Here is a 20,622-nt window from a genome sequence, read left to right as displayed (position 1 = left end):
TGAGTTATTTTGTAGACAAAATTACAAAAAAATATATATGATAATATGTCTTGTATTATTGCAAATTTAACATATTTTATCATACCATTCTATTCTCTCTGAGTTAGGCTAGGAATTAGTAGGATATATTATCATACTTAGTTTTCCTCTTACTCCTACTCCAAAATACCACTATCACCATTATTGTTGTCTCATTCATTATATGATGCACATTAAACCAAATACTATATAAGAAAAGAGTTTATCATATTCATATCTTAATATATTATTTCCATGTGGTAGCCATTAAATGGGTCTATAGTTTACTTAACCAACCATTATGCCGAATTATTAGCTATTGATTGTGGCTTAAAACTAAGTCAGGACTTAGGTCCTGAGGAAGGTGGCTTGCATATCTGATTCTCAAGAGAAATGGACTCTCCTCCCCTTATCTACTATGTTTGACAAATATGTTGCAACCATTTAGGGCATGTTTAGAAATTACGAGAAAAAATGAAGGAGAAAAATATAATTAACAATGCAAAATGAAAAATTATATATTTTTATTAAAAATATTTAGCTATTTTTATATTTTGTCTCCAGAGAAACTCAAATTTAGGAAATGTTTAAAAAAGTCACGTGTAGGGTTTAATAAACACTTCAAAATCTTATATCTTCTTCATGGAACTCTTAAGTAAGGTATAGACTTTCTAAAACTGTTTTCTCCCCACCGGAACCACACTCTTTGAAACAAAGTTTTAGAATATTGTAATTTTTTAGACAATGATTGGAATATTTGGGTGGAACCCATGCTTAGAAAAAAGATTAGGAAGATGCCTATGATCAAACTAAACTCACGAGATCCAGTCTTTATGTTCTCTAGGTTATGATGTTAAAAATAGCATAATCCCAAATTTAAATTTAAAAGTTAACACTTTTATATCAAAATTTGAAGCAAAAAAATGAAAACCCCAATCCGTAAGAACATGAGACGAGTTTTGTTTATTTTTTCAAATAATGGTTTACATTTTGATCTCGAGGTTAAAACTAATATTAGTTTTTTTGGGCTTCATAGATTGCCTCCTTGCCCACCTCAGAGGAAGGCGATTTCTCCTATATTTTTTTAATGCCAAAATTATCCATCTTCATTGGTTCGATTTAGAATTGAAGCCTTGTCAACTTTCGAGATTGTCTTAAATACCATTATCCCGTTGTTATTAGGCCCTCAACAATTTGGACTACGAAATTTGTGATCTTAATCTCACACCCATACCCGTAAGGAAAACAAACTAATTTCTAATTAGGTTAACTTTCAAATATTTTTTTAATCAAACATACTTCATTCCAACGGATGTAAAGTGACCCATTATACAAGACATTAATGGGTAGAATAATTAGAATGAAAATTTTCTCTCTCAAAATAAATATATCTCTATGTCCTTACCAATCATTTTACTATAAATAATATAAAAATATTATTTTATGTTTCTAATTTTTTTTATTTAATGTTACATTTTTGTATGACTGAAACAGGAAAATAGAACATGAATAAGACATGCTATCTTTATGATGATAATTGTAGGTAATTTTATTTGAGCAGGTAAAAAAACCGTTTTCTAGATATGAAAACATGTTCTCTACGCAACAATTTTGCCATTGTATTGTGTCTCAGTTTCATATCTAAACGTAATCAAATCAAATGTCATGTAACTATAAATATGACTTTTATAAATCACAGATGCTATGTATAATAAATTGAAATGAATTAAATGGTTTTTCCAAATATCAAACCATTAAATCTATACATCTATTTAATAAACAACGAAAATATCTAGCAAAGATGAACCCCAGCCAAAGTAGCCTTGCTAAAATCCACCAAATGAAACAAAACCAAAGCAGTTGAAGTTGGAACACTTAATGCAACAAGAGCCATGACCCCAAGAGCCAAACTAGGCCTAGTATTCATCAATTGGGTCTGAATAAACCCCATAGCTTCACATATCATAGAGTCATAGCTTGTATAGTAACGTTTCTCCCAATCCATCCATTCAGAAGGTGGCTCATAATTCCTCTCTATCATGTTCATTTCATGGATCCTCTTCCTTAGCACAATCATGCTTTCATCCACTAACCTACCACCAAAGTTCTGATCTGCTGCTCCTCTATTAGATGCCATCACTATAGTAAAGGGTCTTGATCTTCTGCCATTAGAGATATGATTATTGGAGGTTGAAAATGGATGGAATAATTGTGAAGAATTGATCAAAGAAGTGGAATTCATATTGATTTTGAAATAATAGTAATGGAAGATGTATAGTGTGTTAATTTGGTAATGGAAATACAAGAGCAATGATTTCTCATATTTATAAGCATGGAGGATATAATTTTTTTTGGGTATCACGAATGGTATCTCCGTACTCTTTTGAGTAAAAAACTAATTCATTTCAGATGTATGTCACTTCCCAACAAGTAGTATCGTTCATAAGAATTGAATTTTTGATCTTTTAGTCATTCTGAGAATTTAGCATGGCCATACTTCGCTAGAACAATGTACTTGTTGATTAGAGATATAATTTTTATTACGTTTGTGATTATTGAATTAAATAATTTGGTAATGGAAGGATCTAAAGTAGAAGCAACGTTGCAATCAAAATTGTACTTTTATATTTGTCAGTTAATTATCCAAATTAAACCGCGTTTTTTTAATTTATTCTGGAGTGATATTCGGGGAAGGAGCAATTTGTCAAAGTATGAAAGTGACTCATGTCTCTATTTCAATTAAATTATTAGTCCTCTCACACTATGCTACAATATCACAAGTTAATGTTATTATTAGAGATTCTTCATTTATTCTTTTATAAATAATTAAATAAAATAGCTGAGATTGGAAGAATTATGGCAACTGATTTACTTTTTATAGCTATAAAAGAATGACAACTTATAACCAAAAAAAAGTATGACAACTTGAGTAATTTGGTTAAGAAAAAAGTTTTATTCAATTCGATTTTCCTCAATATTATTCACTCTATCACCTCTTCTCCCTTAATTATCAAAAGCAAATCACTTTATAATTTTTTTTAAAATATGCTATGGGTGAGACTCGAACCACAACATCTTTCATTTTATTTATTAAACCCTTTATTTTAATTGATGAACGGTTTGTTCAATTAATTTTCTGATTGATTATGTATTATTTTTGATAGATTAATCAGTTTTAAGTACGTATAACTAGACATACAATGTTAGAAAGCTCAACTGTTTTAGTTTTGAGATTTTTCAGTTAGGGAAAAAACAAGTGTAAGAAAATGATCATAACATTATCATACACTAATAATAATGGGTGGTAGAGTAGTTGTAAAGTTCAAGCATATGTGTATGTGTCGCATATGAAGAAAGGTCATATAGAAGATTCCATTGGTTAAATATAATAATAACATGAAAAAATATACAAAGGAGGTGTGGAGCAAAAGATAGACTTGACCTTTTATTAAAGAGAGAATAAATGGGACGGCACTTTTTCTTCAACTTTCAGCTTAAGATTCTCAACTCCTAAATAGGAAATTAAAAACAAATTATAAGAAGGTAAGTATTTTGAAACAAAAATTTATTCTCTAAATATGTCATTGTTTTGAAATGAGGAATAATATGACCCATTAACATATAATAATAGATCAAAAACGAGGTATTTAATATGTTCAAACCAAATATTCATTTGAATTCCTTATATTTTTTGTCAGATATAACTTAGTCCCCAAATGAATTGAAATTACTATCTTAGTACCTAACTTTTAAGACGGAAGCCCTTAATTAATGGTATGCCAAACATCAAGCATATACTCATATTTTATTTTATTTTAAAACTATTGTTATTTTTTACTAATTTCAAGGCTTCATCGTTTTTTTCAAATTCTATGGTCATTCAGTAGCATTTTTTGTTATTGATTAACTTTGCCTTCTCTATTTAAAAAAATAAATATGAGTGTCTAAATCAAAATATTATACCCCGATCTTGAATAATTTCTTAAAAGGGGAATAGGTGGGGTTAATTTTTTGCCTACTTTCACAAACGGGTGGACATCTGCGGTCCCACAATAGTGTACTACTTGATGTGTTACTACTTGTGATTGGTCAGAAAAATAATTAATTATTAAAATTTTAATTTAAATATGATTTTTCAACCAATCACAAGTAATAGCACATGGAGTGGCACTCTTTGTGAGACAGCAGATGTGCTCCGCTCGTAGGGTGAAGGAGTATAAGAAGAGTCATATATTCATTGTCACTATAAAGAAACTATTTGAGTTTATGAAAATTATTCGCAACTCTCTATAACCTTTTATTAGTTTATTTAAAGTTTTAAACACACTTATTAGAGAAGTTATGGAAAAAGTTATTTTAAATTTACTTCAAAAACTATTGAATAAAGCCTTATTGAAACTTGAAAGTGCAAGATTTATCCGTAAAAACTAACATAATTTTTTAACACTATTTCTTAAAGACATGCATAAATAAAATATTAAAAATAAATTATTGACAGTACTCAATTAGCTTAATATTTTCAATTTATTAAAAATCATAAAATGAAAGTTAGAAGTTAAAGATCCAAGTTATTATAGTGTAATGCAACTTTATCGAGAAATATATCATATAAGTATGACGTTGATTTAGTGTTCTAATTAAGATCGTAATGAAATCTCAAATATTGTACTAATTAAATATTCGATGTAGAGATTAATCCTTATCTTATGATAGAAGAATATCCTTAACTCTATTAAAAAACATAAAAAAGTAGCTGTTCCAGGAATATTGCGATTAATAATTACTACAAAGATAAATCTTGTAGAGAAATTGTCAAAATAAAAGTAACAAGACAATTTGCCGTCTTGCTTCTAGAGGCAATAGCTGACCTGTAGTTTGTGCGTGTGGCAAAGCTCAACAAATACAGTGTACAATACGTGTTTTAACATAAATTTCTTTTATATTTTATTTTGAGCAGACACATTTTTTTATTTATAAAAAATAACACGAACCGTTTTTTGATTAATTATCAAGGAATAAAGTAGGACATATGTCACTTATATAAGTTAGGAAGATTTAAAGCTAATTTTATATGGAGTTTATCATTTATATTTTTAGTCAAACATAAATAAAAATGGGTTTCTTGTACCAACAAATAGCTAAACGTTCTTTTTTGTGTCAGCATATAAATTTGAGTATATGTATTTTTCCGGACTAATAAAAAATGAACAATCTTTGTTTCATTACGTTATGGATGGAAGAAGTTTGATACAATATCAGTGGCATCTATATAGTGTCACATTAAAAATTATTGTAGGTGAAAATTTAACCAACCTTCAATGTTGTTGTGTTGGTTAAATTATTATACATCACATACCCCTTCATTCTAAACACATTTTAATGGGGGGAAAAAGAAAGAACTATTTTTCAGAAGAATTACTTAGACAGGAAAACGTTGGGGTGAGGGAATCCTGAAGTTTATTACCATTTTCTTAAAAGAATGCAAAATAACTAAATAAATCACGATTAAAACCCTATAACAGCACGTCACAGGTGTAACGTTAACTTCTACTCACGAACAATGTACTATACATATTAGCGTTTTTGACAAACACAGTTGCATGTGTAAAACATTTTTTTATTGTTTTATTGAATAAAAATGTATTTACTATTTTTTAAAATAGAAGATATGCAATTTATTATTGATAATAACAATAGATTTCACTATATAAATATAATAAGATATAAGTTAAAAATATAAATTATTATAAAATAAGTAATACTACATCAATAGCTTATAATTTTATTTAGCAACATTTTACTTATAAAAAAATAGTGTCAATTTTGTAATGTACCTATATTTTGTATGACTAAGAGATACATTATCCCACTTTTTCTTACTTTTATGCATTCCAATTTTATTATTGAGATAAAAATAGTCTATGTATATAATAACAATGTAATTTTTTATATTATTATTATTATATCATCATCAATATCATTCTTTGTGTTAAAGAAACTTTTATTAAGTTGTTAGCGTACAAATGGTACTAAAGTAAGTGGTACATGCTTGATTCCCCTTAAGTAAGAACTCGGGTTTGAGTCTTATGGATGAAAAAAATACTCATTGGGAGAGTTAGCCCCACATACCTGTAGATGTTTTCGGCTCGGACAGGATGACTAAAAGTAAATGGGTGTAATAAATAATAATGTATCTAAATATTATGATATATAAGTAGTAAAGTCGGTTAACAATAAGGTGTTGGTCCTGCTAGATTCTCAGACTAAAAAGTGAGGTTTTAATTATAGGAGCAATACTTATTGAGAGAGACATTATGTACTCTGAAAAGAATTAGTTTTTTACACACAAAAAAAATGAAAAATATCTTTCATAGTAAAAAAAGTCAGTTGCACAAATTAACACAACCTTTCCTGTAGCCTCTAATTGGGTTGCACAAATTAACACAACCCTACTTATATCCTACATGGAGGATTGGAGGATATGTAATTCCTTCACAAATCAGAATTATGGGCAGGGCAACAACTGAAGCACATGGATGTGGATCTATTTAGTGTGTATTTGGTTTCTGTCAAGCTTCTAGTTCTAGCAATACTGTTACTTTAAAAGGGGCACAAAGTTATAGCCATGTTGTCAAAACTCTAGAAAGATTGACCTCTTCACATGATTGTTACGCCATTAACTAACTAATGGAGCAAGTGGGCTGATTTTTCTTCTCTAGAAGGAAAAACCTCAGCAATCTAGAACAATAACAAGAACTACAATTTCCTGCGCATACAACTAATATTAGTCTTATTGTAGTTGTATTAGTTGTTTGCACAATTTTGTGCACTTCATTATGACCATTTTTACCACATTTGATCATAGTGAAACTTGGTTAATTGTCTTGAGGAGTTGTAATTTTCACCTTTGATATTTAGGGGTTCTTTATTGGTTAAAATAATTGAGTAGAGAAGAAGATGTTAAAAAATGTTACAGTAGTTGCTTAAGACCTTTGCCCCAGTAGTTGCTTCAAGTTTAAGTCAAATTGACTATGGAATTTATCCAAGTATCCAAAAGTTATCGGTCAGTAATTTTATTAATCCCACTTTCAATAAAGAAACTGAATGTTATTGGAAAAAATGTTATAATTATGTCCGGAATAATGGAGATAAGAACTCTAGTCATAATATAATTATAAAAAAAACAGACATGTATTTAAAGTCAACCAACTTACATGTTAAGACTTCTTGTTTGTTAGCTTTGTAAATTATCACAACATTCTCCATACTCGAATCTTGTCTCTCACTATTATTATGTTGTTAGCTTTATTCTTAATATATTTGTTAGTTGCTCCTTACATGTTCTCTCAACTAGGGAATTGAGTTATTGTCTCATATTCCCAAAGATATCATTTATTGGTTCAATTCTATTTTATAATTTCATATTAGGATTTTATTTGGTGGGCAAAATAAGAAAAACATAATAAATAAAAATTTGAATTTATAAATTAACATTTGCTTAAATCTAGGTATTAAAGTTTCACACAATTAATGTCTTATAAATTTGAGCCCCTTGTTTTTTTCCACTTTGGACCTTGTGATAGTTGACTTTAATTAAATTATTTGATGTTGTAACTACACAGTCATTAATAACCGCCTCACCGTGGTTAACATTAGGTTTATAACATGACAAAAGATATGCATTTCAATAGTAAAAGTAATAATATAAATGAATAATGAATAATGGAGTAACTATATATAAATATTTATATTATTAATATATAGATATTATATCTTATAATATATGCTCCAGAGAATTGAGGCATATATCTCTCCTAATGAAAAAAATTATCTTTTTTATAATTTATATAATTATATTTTTTTGTTGATGCGAGATAACGATAATGGACAATAAGTCTCTCTTATGTAATCAAACCTAGAAAGATACACATCATATCATCACAATTATGAACTTTCGTGTAGAAATATATATACATGCCGTGCCACCTTTGAATATTCTTAATATATATATAAATTTTCAATCGATCGAGTTTGATGTGCAAGTTTCCCCAACATAACTATACTATATGATTCCCTTAGTCAATTCTACCACATGAAACAAAAGTTGCGACATTGACAATGACATGCTTAACATAAGCAAAGCCATCATGCCCAAAGCCAAAGAAGGTCTAGTGTTCATCAATAATCTTTGCAACATTCCAACAGCTTCACATACATCTGAAACATAATCCACAGAATACTTCTTCTCCCATTCAGTCCAATCTGAAGGAGCTTTCATCCTCATTTCCACCATCTCAATCTCTCGTATTCTCATTCTAAGAAGGATCATGTTCTCATCCACCAATTTACCATCATAATGTTGCCCATATGAGTCTCTTTTTGATGCGTAGATACAATAACTCCTATTAGTGATTGTGGGGGTAGCACTTAATTTCTTGTTAGAAACAAAGGATGTGTTTTTTGGCCTCAACAAATTACATGAAGGATAGTATGATAAAAGTGCAATTGAGCATAGAGATGTTGTTTCCATTTTTCTTGGACTAGAGAAAGATTTAAAGTTTAAAGTGATTGAGGGTTGAAATAGCTTTTTGATGAAATGTATTTTACGATTGAAACATATGGTTGGAGGTTTTTATAGGGGTGCGATCACGTTGGGTATATAAATATATTAATATGAGTGTCGTCGTTATGTTGTTAACTCAATATTGTCGCGTTAAGAAAATAAAAGAAGGTGGAGTGGAAGTTGGGGCATGTTGGATTCCAAGAAAGGGTTATTGTGGATTATGACAAACTGAATATTTGGTATATAGGAGGTTGCGTGTAGATTCATTTAATTTTGAATGGTTGTTACGCTGAAGAACCTTCTTGTTTTTCTAACATCACTTTAGAAGATTTCCTCTAAGATTGCATGGTTATGATTACAAGTTTATAACCATAATAGTAATGGAAAACGTCTAAATTTTTAGCTCAATATACATATTTAATCATATGCTGATGAACAACACGTTCAATATAAATTGTTGGATATATGAAGTTAAATGAGTTTTTAAATATGTTTGCACATGTTAAAAATATCTTAAATATTTATCTCTCTAATGTAAATTTACTGTCTAAAATATCTTTAACATGTTCCTTGGGACATTAGAAAAGATCAATATTTAAATTCAATCTTTATCCATATTAAAAACTACAAGCATAACGAATAATATAATTTTATTTTATGAATAAATAACTAATATACTAACAACTAAATACTAATAATTGCCGATAAAAAAACTAATAAATGAATGATTGTCTTCTTCAATGATTATTCATCTAAAAAATGGATCATTTAAACATTTAATTTAATATAATACATATACTGAGCTTTTACATAAATAGACTATTATATCCTTAATACTTTAACAGTCTTAAATATGGAATTTATCTCTGCAAATTAGTTGTGAGATACTCCTGGAAAAAAGAATTCATGCCATGTCATCAAATGACAATTAAGATAACAAGTTGCGCAACCCGTCAAATCAAAGGATATTTAAATCAAAATGTAACTAAAAGGATTTAGTGTATCAGAAGACTAATTATTATTCATTTGGAAGATTTTCAAGTCAACTCGTTCTAGATAAAACTTCAGCTAGAAGGTTCTTTTAGTCCAAATAAATCAATTAGTTATTATAATTCAAATGTTATAAATATAACGTATTGTACTTCAAATTTAGTAAATTTTATGACTCAATTTTGTCTCATTGAATATTTTTAAAATATTCAACTTTAAAAATTAAATTTGTTTATTTAAATTTAAAAAAAAAACAGAGAATGGATATTACCAACGGTTGAAAAAGATGAAAAATGAGGAATTCTTTTAAAAGAATAAATATAATAGAGGGTAAAGAGGTCTCAATTCAACTGTACAGGAAGAAACGTTAAAGTAATTATAAGATTAATATAATATAACTTAACCTTTATAGAGATTAGAGAAGATAGATATATAAAATAAATAGCTTTGCAAAACCAGTATAAAACCCAATTTACAGTTTGTATAGCATAATCAGTATAAAACCATGGATAACCGTTTTTCCGTGCAATGTACATTTTATGTAAGGTTTCGATTTTAGAGTATATATTTAATAATATTAATTATGTTAGGATATAAGGTATGCTCAAGAACCAAACTGCCTGATTTATAATAATAAAGTTATATTTATTATTATCTCGTTATCATATTTATTGTTTGTCAAAATAATTAATATGAAAAGTCCTTGATTAAAAATAGAGACTTATTATTATAATAGAGATTATAATAATGATAAATAAATCTTTTATAATTTTAATCTAAATGATTCTTGATTATAGGATTATTGAGTTTAGGACATCATTAATTCAGATAGACCAATATATGTGTAATGGTCTTTATTAGATAAAGATTAATAGATCTCATTTATTAAACTACACATATAAATGGTGTATATAGAGATATGACAATTGAAATGAGTCAAAGAAGAAATCCTAATGGTTAATAAATTACCTTTGAATTGTCAATAGGATATTCTTATGAAGAAATATATATTTCCTTAGACTTGAGATTATCATAGTAATCAACAAGTTATTTATTATATCTTGATATCGGACACCTAATGCCTTATGATGTTAGTTGAATGATTATTAGGTATAATTAAATCATTGTAGAATTAGTGATTAATCAAAAGAGAATCCATCAAGTCATGGTAATGAGTTTGAGCTCTATAGAAATAAAGATCTTGACCAAAGGGAATTGAATGAATGAAGAAATGAGTTTCTTAAGTCATTCACTATGAGTTAACTTATTAGAATTTGACAATTATACCATATTCTAGAGTTAACATAGAGTTGTAAAGATGGAAGGAAATAATATAGTAATCTTCTAATGGTTCATAAAAGATATTACTTCATTTTTATCTTGTCGTCAAGGGGTGTTGCTAGATGTCAACCTTGATTAATAAATTAATGAGTTAATTTACTATCACTTTAGTAATGAACCTATGGGTCATACACTAACGAGTGTTTTGATTTTGTTGGACGAGATAATATTATTGATTAAATTAAATAATTTAATTTATATATTTTCTTTTAAATGGAATATTATTGTATTTGTTGCTAGCATCAAAAATAAAATAATATCATTTAGTCATCTATAATATATAATCAAGTGAGACTTAATTTATATATTTTAATGAGTCGTTTAAATCAATAAAACTAATAAGATTAGTTGTTTAAACATTTGAAAACAAAAATTAGTAAAACTAATAAGATTAGTTGTTTAAACATTTGAAAACAAAGCCAAATAAAATAATAATAATAAAAAAACAAAAACCCAAGTGCAAGTAGTGGGGTTGGTTGGGGAAAGAAAGCAACTAAAAAAGTTCAAGTGGTTTTGTTTTTTATCTATAATAACAAAAAGAAAAAAGCCAAGGCATAAGGGATGTAACTACTGCACAAAACAGAAGAGAACTTTTTTGGTTTTTGGTTTTGAAACATTGAAATATAATTTATGTTGATTTTCTTAGTTCCACGGATAAGAGTTGATACAACAAGGACCAATTTTGGTGTGGATATACGTGTACGTTGAAGGAGAAAATTTTCTGAAGTCATCACAGTCTCCTAAGGTATGTAAAAGTTTTTTTGCCTCAATATTACCTTGTATGCATATTCCGCTGTGCATATTAGGAACACATGCATGTCAACTTTCAAATTAAATAACAATGAATTGGTCATAGCACTATTCAAAACCAAGGGAAAACATCTAATGGGATGAACTCCACCTAAAGTGATGATTGAACAAAACTAGTTGCTATAATCAAGACATGATACAGCCCAAGATAATCCACTGTCAATGTTATTATTAAAAGTAACAAAATATGAAAGATAAGCTGATATTTTTGGATTTCTAATAATCGTATCATAATTGTGATCCTGTGTTCTACGGCTTCCTGCCTCAGTAATTGCAGGAGATCATCCTTTGCAAAGATATCTTTACTTAGCACCTGTATTAGATAAACCAATAAATACATGAATATCTGATAACAACAGCATTAATGCCCAGCTAATTACAAACCTTCTAGGACAAAAGAACCAATTGGGTTATCTACTTCAGGTGATTCAAGGGGCTGATTGGATTCATCTTCCGTGACCGGTGGAGATTCAAGGGGCTGATTGGATTCATCTTCCGTGGCCGGTGGAGATTCAAGTCTCTGATCAACTTGTTCGGAGTCTAAATCCTTGAGTTCTAAATGTGGTTTGTTGTGGTCAATAGGTGTTGGCTCAAGTTGCTGGTATTTGGGTTTGTTTTTCTCAAGGAGAAGGAAGGTGGTGCAATACAAAAATAACAGTATTCTATTTTGTGCTACCACCGTATCTCTAATCCTACTGCCTCCAAATGAAATACGCTCTAGTGCCTGTTTTAAAGAAGGATAGGAGGGGATCAGAAAGTTAAATGGATCAGCATTTAAGAAAGCAAACTACAACTTTTTCCACATTCCAACAGTGGAAAACCAGAAAACCATATAAGTATTTTGCATAATTGTGTGATAGTATATATATCCAAAAACGTGGACAGTAGATCACAATTTCACTTTAACTTAACTGAATCAGAAATGGCAGAATGAGGACATAGGTACAACAATAAACATGCCAAGGGGGTGTTTCGAAGAGCTAAAAGAGAGCTTAGTGCGACTTATGGAAATAGCATATAAACTTCATATAATTTTTCTAGCTTATTGAATTAATGCCTGATTAAGTTGTTTTTCCAATCGTACCCATTTAACAAATATCATTGAGTGAGCAAAAGCACAACTACTGGAATATACTAACAACATACAACTTCAGTAAAAACTGGATGGTGATTAATCTCTAACTTTAGACTGGATTACAGATTCAAATTTTCCACCTCACTTATATCACACCAAAATAGTTTCGTCTTTTCCAGCTTGGTTGTTCCCTTCAAGTGTTTTTTAATACTCAGATATATTTTCTCTTCAGTTTTCAAGAGAAAATAAGCCAATTTGTTATTCAATTCTACTGAACTTCTTTTTAGTTCTAGCTGAAATAAAAAGATTCATGCCTCTACCCTTACCTGTTCTCCAGTTTGAATGTCAAATGAATGTTGATGATCAAATTGAAGACCTTTAAATTCATTGACGCAAAGTCCCTGAAAGGCCCTGAAAGTGCATATATAATTAGGTAATATTCGTACCAGAGCAGGAGCCTTGACTAGGATGTTTAGCAAAATAAAGTTCTATTTCCTAGTAAGAGCGTATATAGAATAACCCTCTTGCTAACTCAAAAATCCAAATTGTGCTTACCATCTAATCAGAGACACACTAGGAATCCAGCGGAAGATGATTGGGGTATTCTCAGGATTGACATAGTAGCCTCCAAATACAATAAAAACTGTCATAAGAGATGGGCCTACTGCCATTGCTGCTTCTGTGGTTGGAACCATGGCACCAACGGTGAGACCCATTGCAGATGCAGCAAAAGATTCCACAGTGACAATTCCACAGAATTCAGCAAATCTGCAATGCCAAATTCATATGTCAATGATATATGAGAAGGAAAGAATTAACAAGAATAAAGCCCTTCATAGGACATAGACAAGAAGAGGAGGGAATAGAGATCGGCAAAGATGAACTTTTCCCCCATTTCACTGGCACTTTTATTTGGTTTTTTCCAATGAATATAATCTATATATATGTATGTATATATGTATATATATGTGATGTGACTCAAGTCAGAATAATTGTTATTGTGAGAAATAAGAACAGTGAAATTTATAGTGAGAACCCTTAATATGAACCATTGATCTTATTTGAACGGTCAAGATTAAAAGAAGTGGTCATGTGACCAATAGCTAAATTTTAATCCTAACCATCCATGTGCGGTTGTAAGACCCAAATTTATCATCTATATATATATTTAAACACCCACAGACATATACTCATACATAATCCATCGAAATAAAATGGACATTTATAGTGCATGGACTGCGAAGGATGATTTAGAAGATGATTCACATTTCTTGGCGTTTTAGGAAATCCTTATCGGTTTGCATACCATTTATTTTAATCACCATGCCGAAGAATTGCTATACAGCATTAAAAAAAATCAATCTACTACCAAAAAACACATAATAACAAAATGATTTTTTTTTTGCAAATTGCTTCATAGTAGCTCAGAGGACAAGATGGGAAACTAACCTCAGCAAAGTAGGATGAAGACGTGCCATGGGGTACAAAACAGCACCAAACATCAACGGAAATGCTGCTCCAATAGGAATCTCAGCAAACAATTTTGAAAGCAGATAGGGACCCAAGGCATAGGAGCCTTTTGCCCGTTCTCTATTAACAATTGCCCGTTCCTTTGGAAACACACCTACTGTCTTTGTGAGAGCAGCCATAGCTGTGTTTATTGCGGCAACCTGTGAGAGCCATCCATGAAATCAGCTAAGGTAAAGTTGGCCAAGTGAAACTGTCATTCGAATAACATAACAAGATTTTGTATCAAAAAATAAAAATAAAAACAGCATAACAAGATTTGGATCTAAACCACTAGGAGAGTTTGTCAAGATAATTACAATAAACAATGGAAACCAGTCAAGTAGACAACTGTATTTAAATTTTGGATAAACTATAACTGAACAGTCAATTGATGGTCCCTATAACATCTAGGTTTCACTTCAGGATAATACGCAAAAATTTCACTGATAATTCAAGAAGTTGTGTCTACTAAAATCATATATGAAATAAAAAGTCAAATAAGTAGAATACGTGATGAATGAACATTTCATAAGGAGTTATCAAATTGAATATTTTTCGTTTTATCCTTCGATCTTATTTGTCCTTCATCATGAACAAGTCAATCAACCATAATAAAAGTTTGGTTACCTTACGTTCCCCCCCTATGTCCACATTTTCCTACTTAACTATTTACAACAACAACAACCAAACCTTAATCCCACAAGGTGGGATATAATTCCAGCTGATGGGGTCGTTCTTACTTGACCATTTAAACTGAAAATTAATTCTTCAAGTATCTAACCACAAAATAATAGGATCACCATAAAAAATTCTCCATTTGAGAGGGTAAGGTTGCGTACTTTTATCCCCCGTAGAACCCTTCTAGGCAGGAGCTTCCTGCATTGAGCCGTCCTGTTTTTATCAGCACTCTAGTGCATAGTTTTTATTCATTTATATGAATTGCTGTGCATACTTTTGTTTACATGCTTATTCATGTGAAGTACACAAAACACACAAATACATACACGCAAAAAGGTGTCTAAACCAAAAATCAAAGCTTTAATAGTCAAAGAACTTAGTATAGAAAGCATCTTAGCTGATGTCAAATTTTTTAGAGTAACCTCAAAGAAGATCACTTGAATTACACACAATAAATTCCACAAGCAGCCAACAACATGCATAAGTTTACATGCAGACAGTTTTCTTTCAATCAGAGAAGAATGAAGGTGAATATATAACATAAGAAACATTTCAAAATAGTTCTGCAATGTATGCTAGAAGTAGGCCAATGTGAGAAACAAGTATAAAGCCTAACGGAATACAAAAGATAACAAACCTGAAGCAATCCCATTCTATCTTGTATTGAAGTCTGAGATTTTCCCATTCTCCAAAAAACAGACCCAAAGATAATTGCTGATGCAATTGACATCCTCGCCCGAACTTTGTTTGTTGGTGCATCTCGGGAAGCCTGGCCAGCCAGAGAATCATGAAACAAATAAACTGAGAAACATAAGTTTCATTCTCCTCACTGTATAGGGAAATAAATTACTACGAGAACCCTTTTTATGTTGTTTCAAAACTAGAAGTTAATCTTAATATTTAGCGATTATGGATGAAAAATTGATGAGAACAGATGATACAGTTGAAGCCTAAAGCATAAAGAGAAAATAAATAGCTAAATTGCACCACATCCAAATGTGAAAACAATAAACAGTAATGTCACTGTTGTAATTATGTCTTTCGAAATGACTTCAGCAAGCTTCATATGTATTTTATTAAAACTAAACCAATTTGTCATGGACAAAAAGGATAACTTTATCCATGTCCTGCCATCTGATATAAATCACTAGTATAGGTCTTTTGTACGTTGTTTCAAAACTATAAAAAAAAATATCTAGGGACCAGGGATGAAGAATCGAAGAGAATAGAATAAATAGATGATATTGTTGAAGTTTTAAGCAAGTAGAGAAAATAAATAATCTTACTGAAGCACATACAAAATGTGAAAACAATAAACAGTAAAGCCAATTTTGTGATTATGTATTTCCAAATGACTTCAACAAGTCTCATAAATCTTTTATTAAGACAAGTCAAGTTTGTTATTGATAAAAATGAAAATTTTATTTACGTCCTGCCATATGAGTAGAGAGAAAAAATTAAAAGGAAAAGGCAGACCTGCATCCATGCTCGTTTAAGCAGCAACCGAAATTGCTTCCACCAACTTCCTTTCTTCTTTGCTACAGATCTCTTGGTGATTTGCTTTTTACTTTTTGAGAGATCATCTATAGTAATCGGAGTCGCATATATTACTGTAGATAGTCTTTGAGAGAATGACTCAACCAGACCATCAATCCTTTTTTTAGAGGAATATACACTATCTGCGGAGCTGTAATCTATGGATATAAGATCGGCCAAAAATTCAGCAGGATTCACATGTTCTGGGCAGTGGTACCTGTTACATCACCCAACATATGTCAAGCTTCTATAATAGGGATTTCCTGGCTTTTTCTGCAAGCCTTACTGCTACATTGTAAGATTCTCAAATAATAAACAGAGAGTGCCATGCTATTGACATATTATATTTATAAGGAAATCAGTTACAATGATATGGGTTATTTAATAATATATCAAATTAACTCAGCCATGGTTTCTTCAATAGTATTTGAGAGAACTCTCAGTATGAAGAGTATAAGATGGCATAATATAAGAAGGTTAAGATGATGACCCAGATTTTGAGAAGTAAGCCAATGGTTCATCAGAAGCAGGACCAGCATAAACAAGCGAACCCTGTGTTAGCAACACAATGTCATCGAATTTACTGTAGACTGAACCTCTTGGCTGATGAATAGAGCAAATTACAGTGTGACCATCTTGTGCCAGTTGTTGGAGGGTTTCCATGACTTTCTCAGCCTGAAAGGCATCAAGTCCTGAATGTACAGCAAGTAATTGTATGACAAAATTAGTGAGAAAACCAGAGAAAAAAAAAAGAAAGTTATAATTGTCTATCCATTTGAAAGAAGCTGATGGCAACTAAAGTCCATTCATGTATCATCACATCAATAATTTACAAAGAAAACAAGAGTTTTACCACAAATATCATAAATGCAGAAAGGGATGTTATCTGTGCACATTATTACAGTATATACTCTATAGCGGGGATGGCTATGCAGATTGAGTGCATGGTGAACATTGGTAATGGGTAACAAACATGATCAAATATTTACCCTTACCCCCACAAATAAAAAAGAAAAAAACTACTCATGTTTTGAATAGGATCCTGGATTCTGTTTTGGAATGGCATGACATTGGACTACACCCTTCTTAGGGTTTTATTTGGCTCATTCATATTTTGGTTTTCAAACTTAAGCTGTTCTACCCACATTTGAGTTTGATAGAGCATGTTAGTATTATGATTAATATCTTATTTGATTTACGTTTATTTTAATTTGATAATGTTTTTGTTTAGATCTGATATGATCATGCCATTAGGTTAGGTTTTTTTATGACTAAGCTCATTATCGCTTGATTATGTACCACAGTACCAGTCCTGTAAATAGGATACATACTGTACAATAGAACATAATACAACATATCGATAATATATTCTAGTTTAACTTTCTCCAAAACCCAGATACCCTTTCTAGCCTTTTTGTTCTACCTGATTTATATAATTCTCCTATAGTTCTACCTGATTTATATAAGTCTCCTATATTTCTACCTGATTTATATAATTCTCCTATATTTCTACCTGATTTATATAATTCTCCTATATTTCTACCTGATTTATATAATTCTCCTATATTTCTACCTGATTTATATAATTCTCCTATATTTCTACCTGATTTATATAATTCTCCTATATTTCTACCTGATTTATATAATTCTCCTATATTTCTACCTGATTTATATAATTCTCCTATATTTCTACCTGATTTATATAATTCTCCTATATTTCTACCCTTTCTAGTTTAACTTTTTACCTGGTTCATTTTTATATAATTCTCCTATAATTCTACCTGATTCTGTATCAGTGCTTATCTAAATATAATTCATACAGTTCTTTTATTTTATCAATGCCTAGAGTAATACAATCTGTGTATGCAAAGCTATATTATTATTACTATTTTATCAGCCATACACCGGTTCTATATTGTACCCAAAGTTCAAATCAACTGCAAAGCAATTCTACAAGTGTATGCTTGCCTGTTGTGGGTTCATCAGCAAATATAACAGATGGGCTTGCAAGCAGTTCACATGCCATTGCTAAGCGTTTCTTTTCACCGCCACTAATTCCACGAACTTTTGCATCACCAACATTGGTATCAGCACAACTGACCTTTTGAAGAAAAAGCATAGTTGACAAAGAGAGTAATATCAGTAAAGTGGGACTACTATCCAGTGTAATACATTTTAAGTGATAAAACAGAAAAGAAAAGGTGAATATAATTAGATGAAAACAACTGTAATTCCCAATGGTGATTCTTATTCTAAACCATGAGGAGACGGGAGGGTGAGCATCTAAAGTAAGGAAGCAAAAATCTGAAAAACTAATACCTGTAGTAGAGGAGAAAATCTGACTTAAAATTCATTTTTCATGGAAGTATAAAGGTTTAATGACAATACCTATTTAAAATTATTCCTATTTTCCAATATATAGTCATCAATAACTTTGCCAATAAGACGACTTGTAACATACAAGGGAAATCTCACCAAGCCTAGCTTGAAAAGGAGATTGTTCACGTATTCATCTCTCCCTTCTGCAGAAGATATGTTGGGAAGCTGGAGTTCCGTAGCAAGAGACAGAGTTTCCCGTACTGTGAGCTGTGAGAAAAAGAGATCCTCTTGTCTAACATAGGCAAACCTACATGGCAATTGCATTGTTCTCCTCAGTGACTTGAAAGAAACATCAACAAAAGTATTGCAGTAAGCACAATTTCCTAACAAATAAGCAAGCATACTTGTAAGGGTTCTTGGAAGAAGGCTTTCCATTGAACTCTAGAAGGCCCGACAAATGCAGCCGTTGCGATGCTGCCAGCTGACCTGCAAGAACATTAAGCAATGTTGTCTTCCCTGAACCTGAAGGCCCCATTATAGCTAATAATCTTCCAGGTTTTGCTTCTCCGCTCACATTTTTAAGCAAAAACCTCACCTACTCGTTCATTTAACATAAAATTTCCATTATCATTAAACTAAAACAGAAGAGTAGACGAAATTCCCATAAGCAACATGATAATAACAAATGTCAAAACAAAATGAGCAGGTAATTTATATTCGCACTTCCTAAACTACTGAAATTCCAAAAAAATCAGATAATAATAGCTTACTTAAAAAGGCAAAAAAATCCAAAGCTAATAGTTGCTTTTTTCCTTGAATATTTTCTCATGTACCTAACAAGAATTTAGCATTCACGAAATAGAAATAAAAAAATGAAAGAGAGAACATGAACTCACAACGTTGGAGGATTTATCAGAAAGGGAGCAATTGATGTTGTTCCAACGGATTGTAACCGGCGTGACTTTTCCGGAGTTATGAGCTTCATCGTCGTGAGAATCGGTCTCTGGCTCGTCGTCGTTATTGTCGTTCTCCGGCAAGAGAGCGGGGCCGGGAGCTGTGAACAGGCGGACGAGGAAAGATACGGCGACGGCGGCTAGTACCTGACCAACGCCATTGCCGCCGAACCCGGCGACAATTTGGTGCAACTTTTTCCCGCCATGAACCACCATTATCGTCTCTACTCTACACTTCACTCTCTACTTAACCCAGAGATAAGAAGAAATGTAAATGAAAAAAAAATAAAGATATATCAGCGTAATAACGGGGGGGAAATCAGACGCAACGACGGCGTTTCTCCATGGAGTAAAGAGCGTGGTTGACACGTGTCCGTTTGAGTAGATAAGATGGGTAGAAAATGTTGAATTTGGATCCTCTCCATTACTGTTAAGATTATGACACGTGGCAAAAATAAAAATCCGACAGTCCTAATTTTAACTCATTTTTTAATAAAATAAATTATATTTATTATTTCCCCCTTAAAATCCAGTTCCAGTACTGGAGAGGAGTTGGACTCGAAAATGTTCCTCCCGGACAAAACTATGGGCTCCTTTATTTTTGTTCTGTTCATAACTTCATATTGTGAAAGCAATTTTCTTATCTTTATGTAATCTCAAGAGTGGCACTTTGTGCGCTTCAACCCAAATTAATCCTATGATGTGAGATTTTGTGACGATTATTATCGTATTGTCTTATTTTTTAGTTCAACCCAAATTAATCCTTTAAAAAATATTGCTAAAATATTTTGAAGTAATGACTCAGTCAAATGTTTTAATGTTAATAGGTA

At 31.0% G+C, this 20,622-nt stretch overlaps 2 protein-coding genes across 4 annotated transcripts; both read right to left on the bottom strand.

The window, feature by feature from the left end:
• LOC109335631 lies at positions 1,707-2,322 on the bottom strand. Its single transcript, XM_019571787.1, has one exon. It carries the CDS (start codon positions 2,258-2,260, stop codon positions 1,811-1,813), a length of 450 nt encoding a protein of 149 aa, XP_019427332.1. The 5' UTR covers positions 2,261-2,322; the 3' UTR covers positions 1,707-1,810.
• Positions 11,749-20,127, bottom strand: LOC109336325 (ABC transporter G family member 7). 3 transcript variants are annotated; one of them, XR_002106334.1, is made up of 13 exons: positions 19,736-20,126; positions 19,244-19,434; positions 18,996-19,146; positions 18,489-18,621; positions 17,011-17,212; positions 16,461-16,737; positions 15,622-15,753; positions 14,247-14,467; positions 13,353-13,565; positions 13,124-13,208; positions 12,221-12,446; positions 12,107-12,182; positions 11,749-12,035 (listed from the first exon to the last, which is right to left on the bottom strand). XR_002106334.1 is itself a non-coding variant. In XM_019572851.1 (12 exons), exons 1-12 carry the CDS (start codon positions 20,006-20,008, stop codon positions 12,025-12,027), a joined length of 2,229 nt encoding a protein of 742 aa, XP_019428396.1. In that variant the 5' UTR covers positions 20,009-20,127; the 3' UTR covers positions 11,749-12,024. The 3 variants fall into 3 exon arrangements, 2 of the variants coding, with proteins under 2 accessions (XP_019428396.1, XP_019428397.1); XM_019572851.1 differs by having other exon boundaries at positions 12,107-12,446; positions 19,736-20,127; XM_019572852.1 differs by having other exon boundaries at positions 11,749-12,182.

This window comes from Lupinus angustifolius, chromosome LG20, assembly GCF_001865875.1.
Source record: "Lupinus angustifolius cultivar Tanjil chromosome LG20, LupAngTanjil_v1.0, whole genome shotgun sequence".
NCBI classification, from domain to species: Eukaryota; Viridiplantae; Streptophyta; class Magnoliopsida; order Fabales; family Fabaceae; genus Lupinus; species Lupinus angustifolius.
Note: the sequence above shows the minus strand (reverse complement) of the source record. Positions and strands in the feature narration are given on the sequence as shown.

Bases quoted from the DNA above. Each gene is read 5' to 3' on its own strand.
- LOC109335631 (XM_019571787.1), bottom strand. From the start codon at position 2,260: ATGAATTCCACTTCTTTGATCAATTCTTCACAATTATTCCATCCATTT.
- LOC109336325 (XM_019572851.1), bottom strand. From the start codon at position 20,008: ATGGTGGTTCATGGCGGGAAAAAGTTGCACCAAATTGTCGCCGGGTTC. The intron at 18,622-18,995 runs GTGAGATTTCCC...TTTCTTCAAAAG, and splicing joins TCCTTTTCAAGCTAGGCTTG to GTCAGTTGTGCTGATACCAA. The intron at 13,209-13,352 runs GTAAGCACAATT...ATGCACTTTCAG, and splicing joins AGTGTGTCTCTGATTAGATG to GGCCTTTCAGGGACTTTGCG.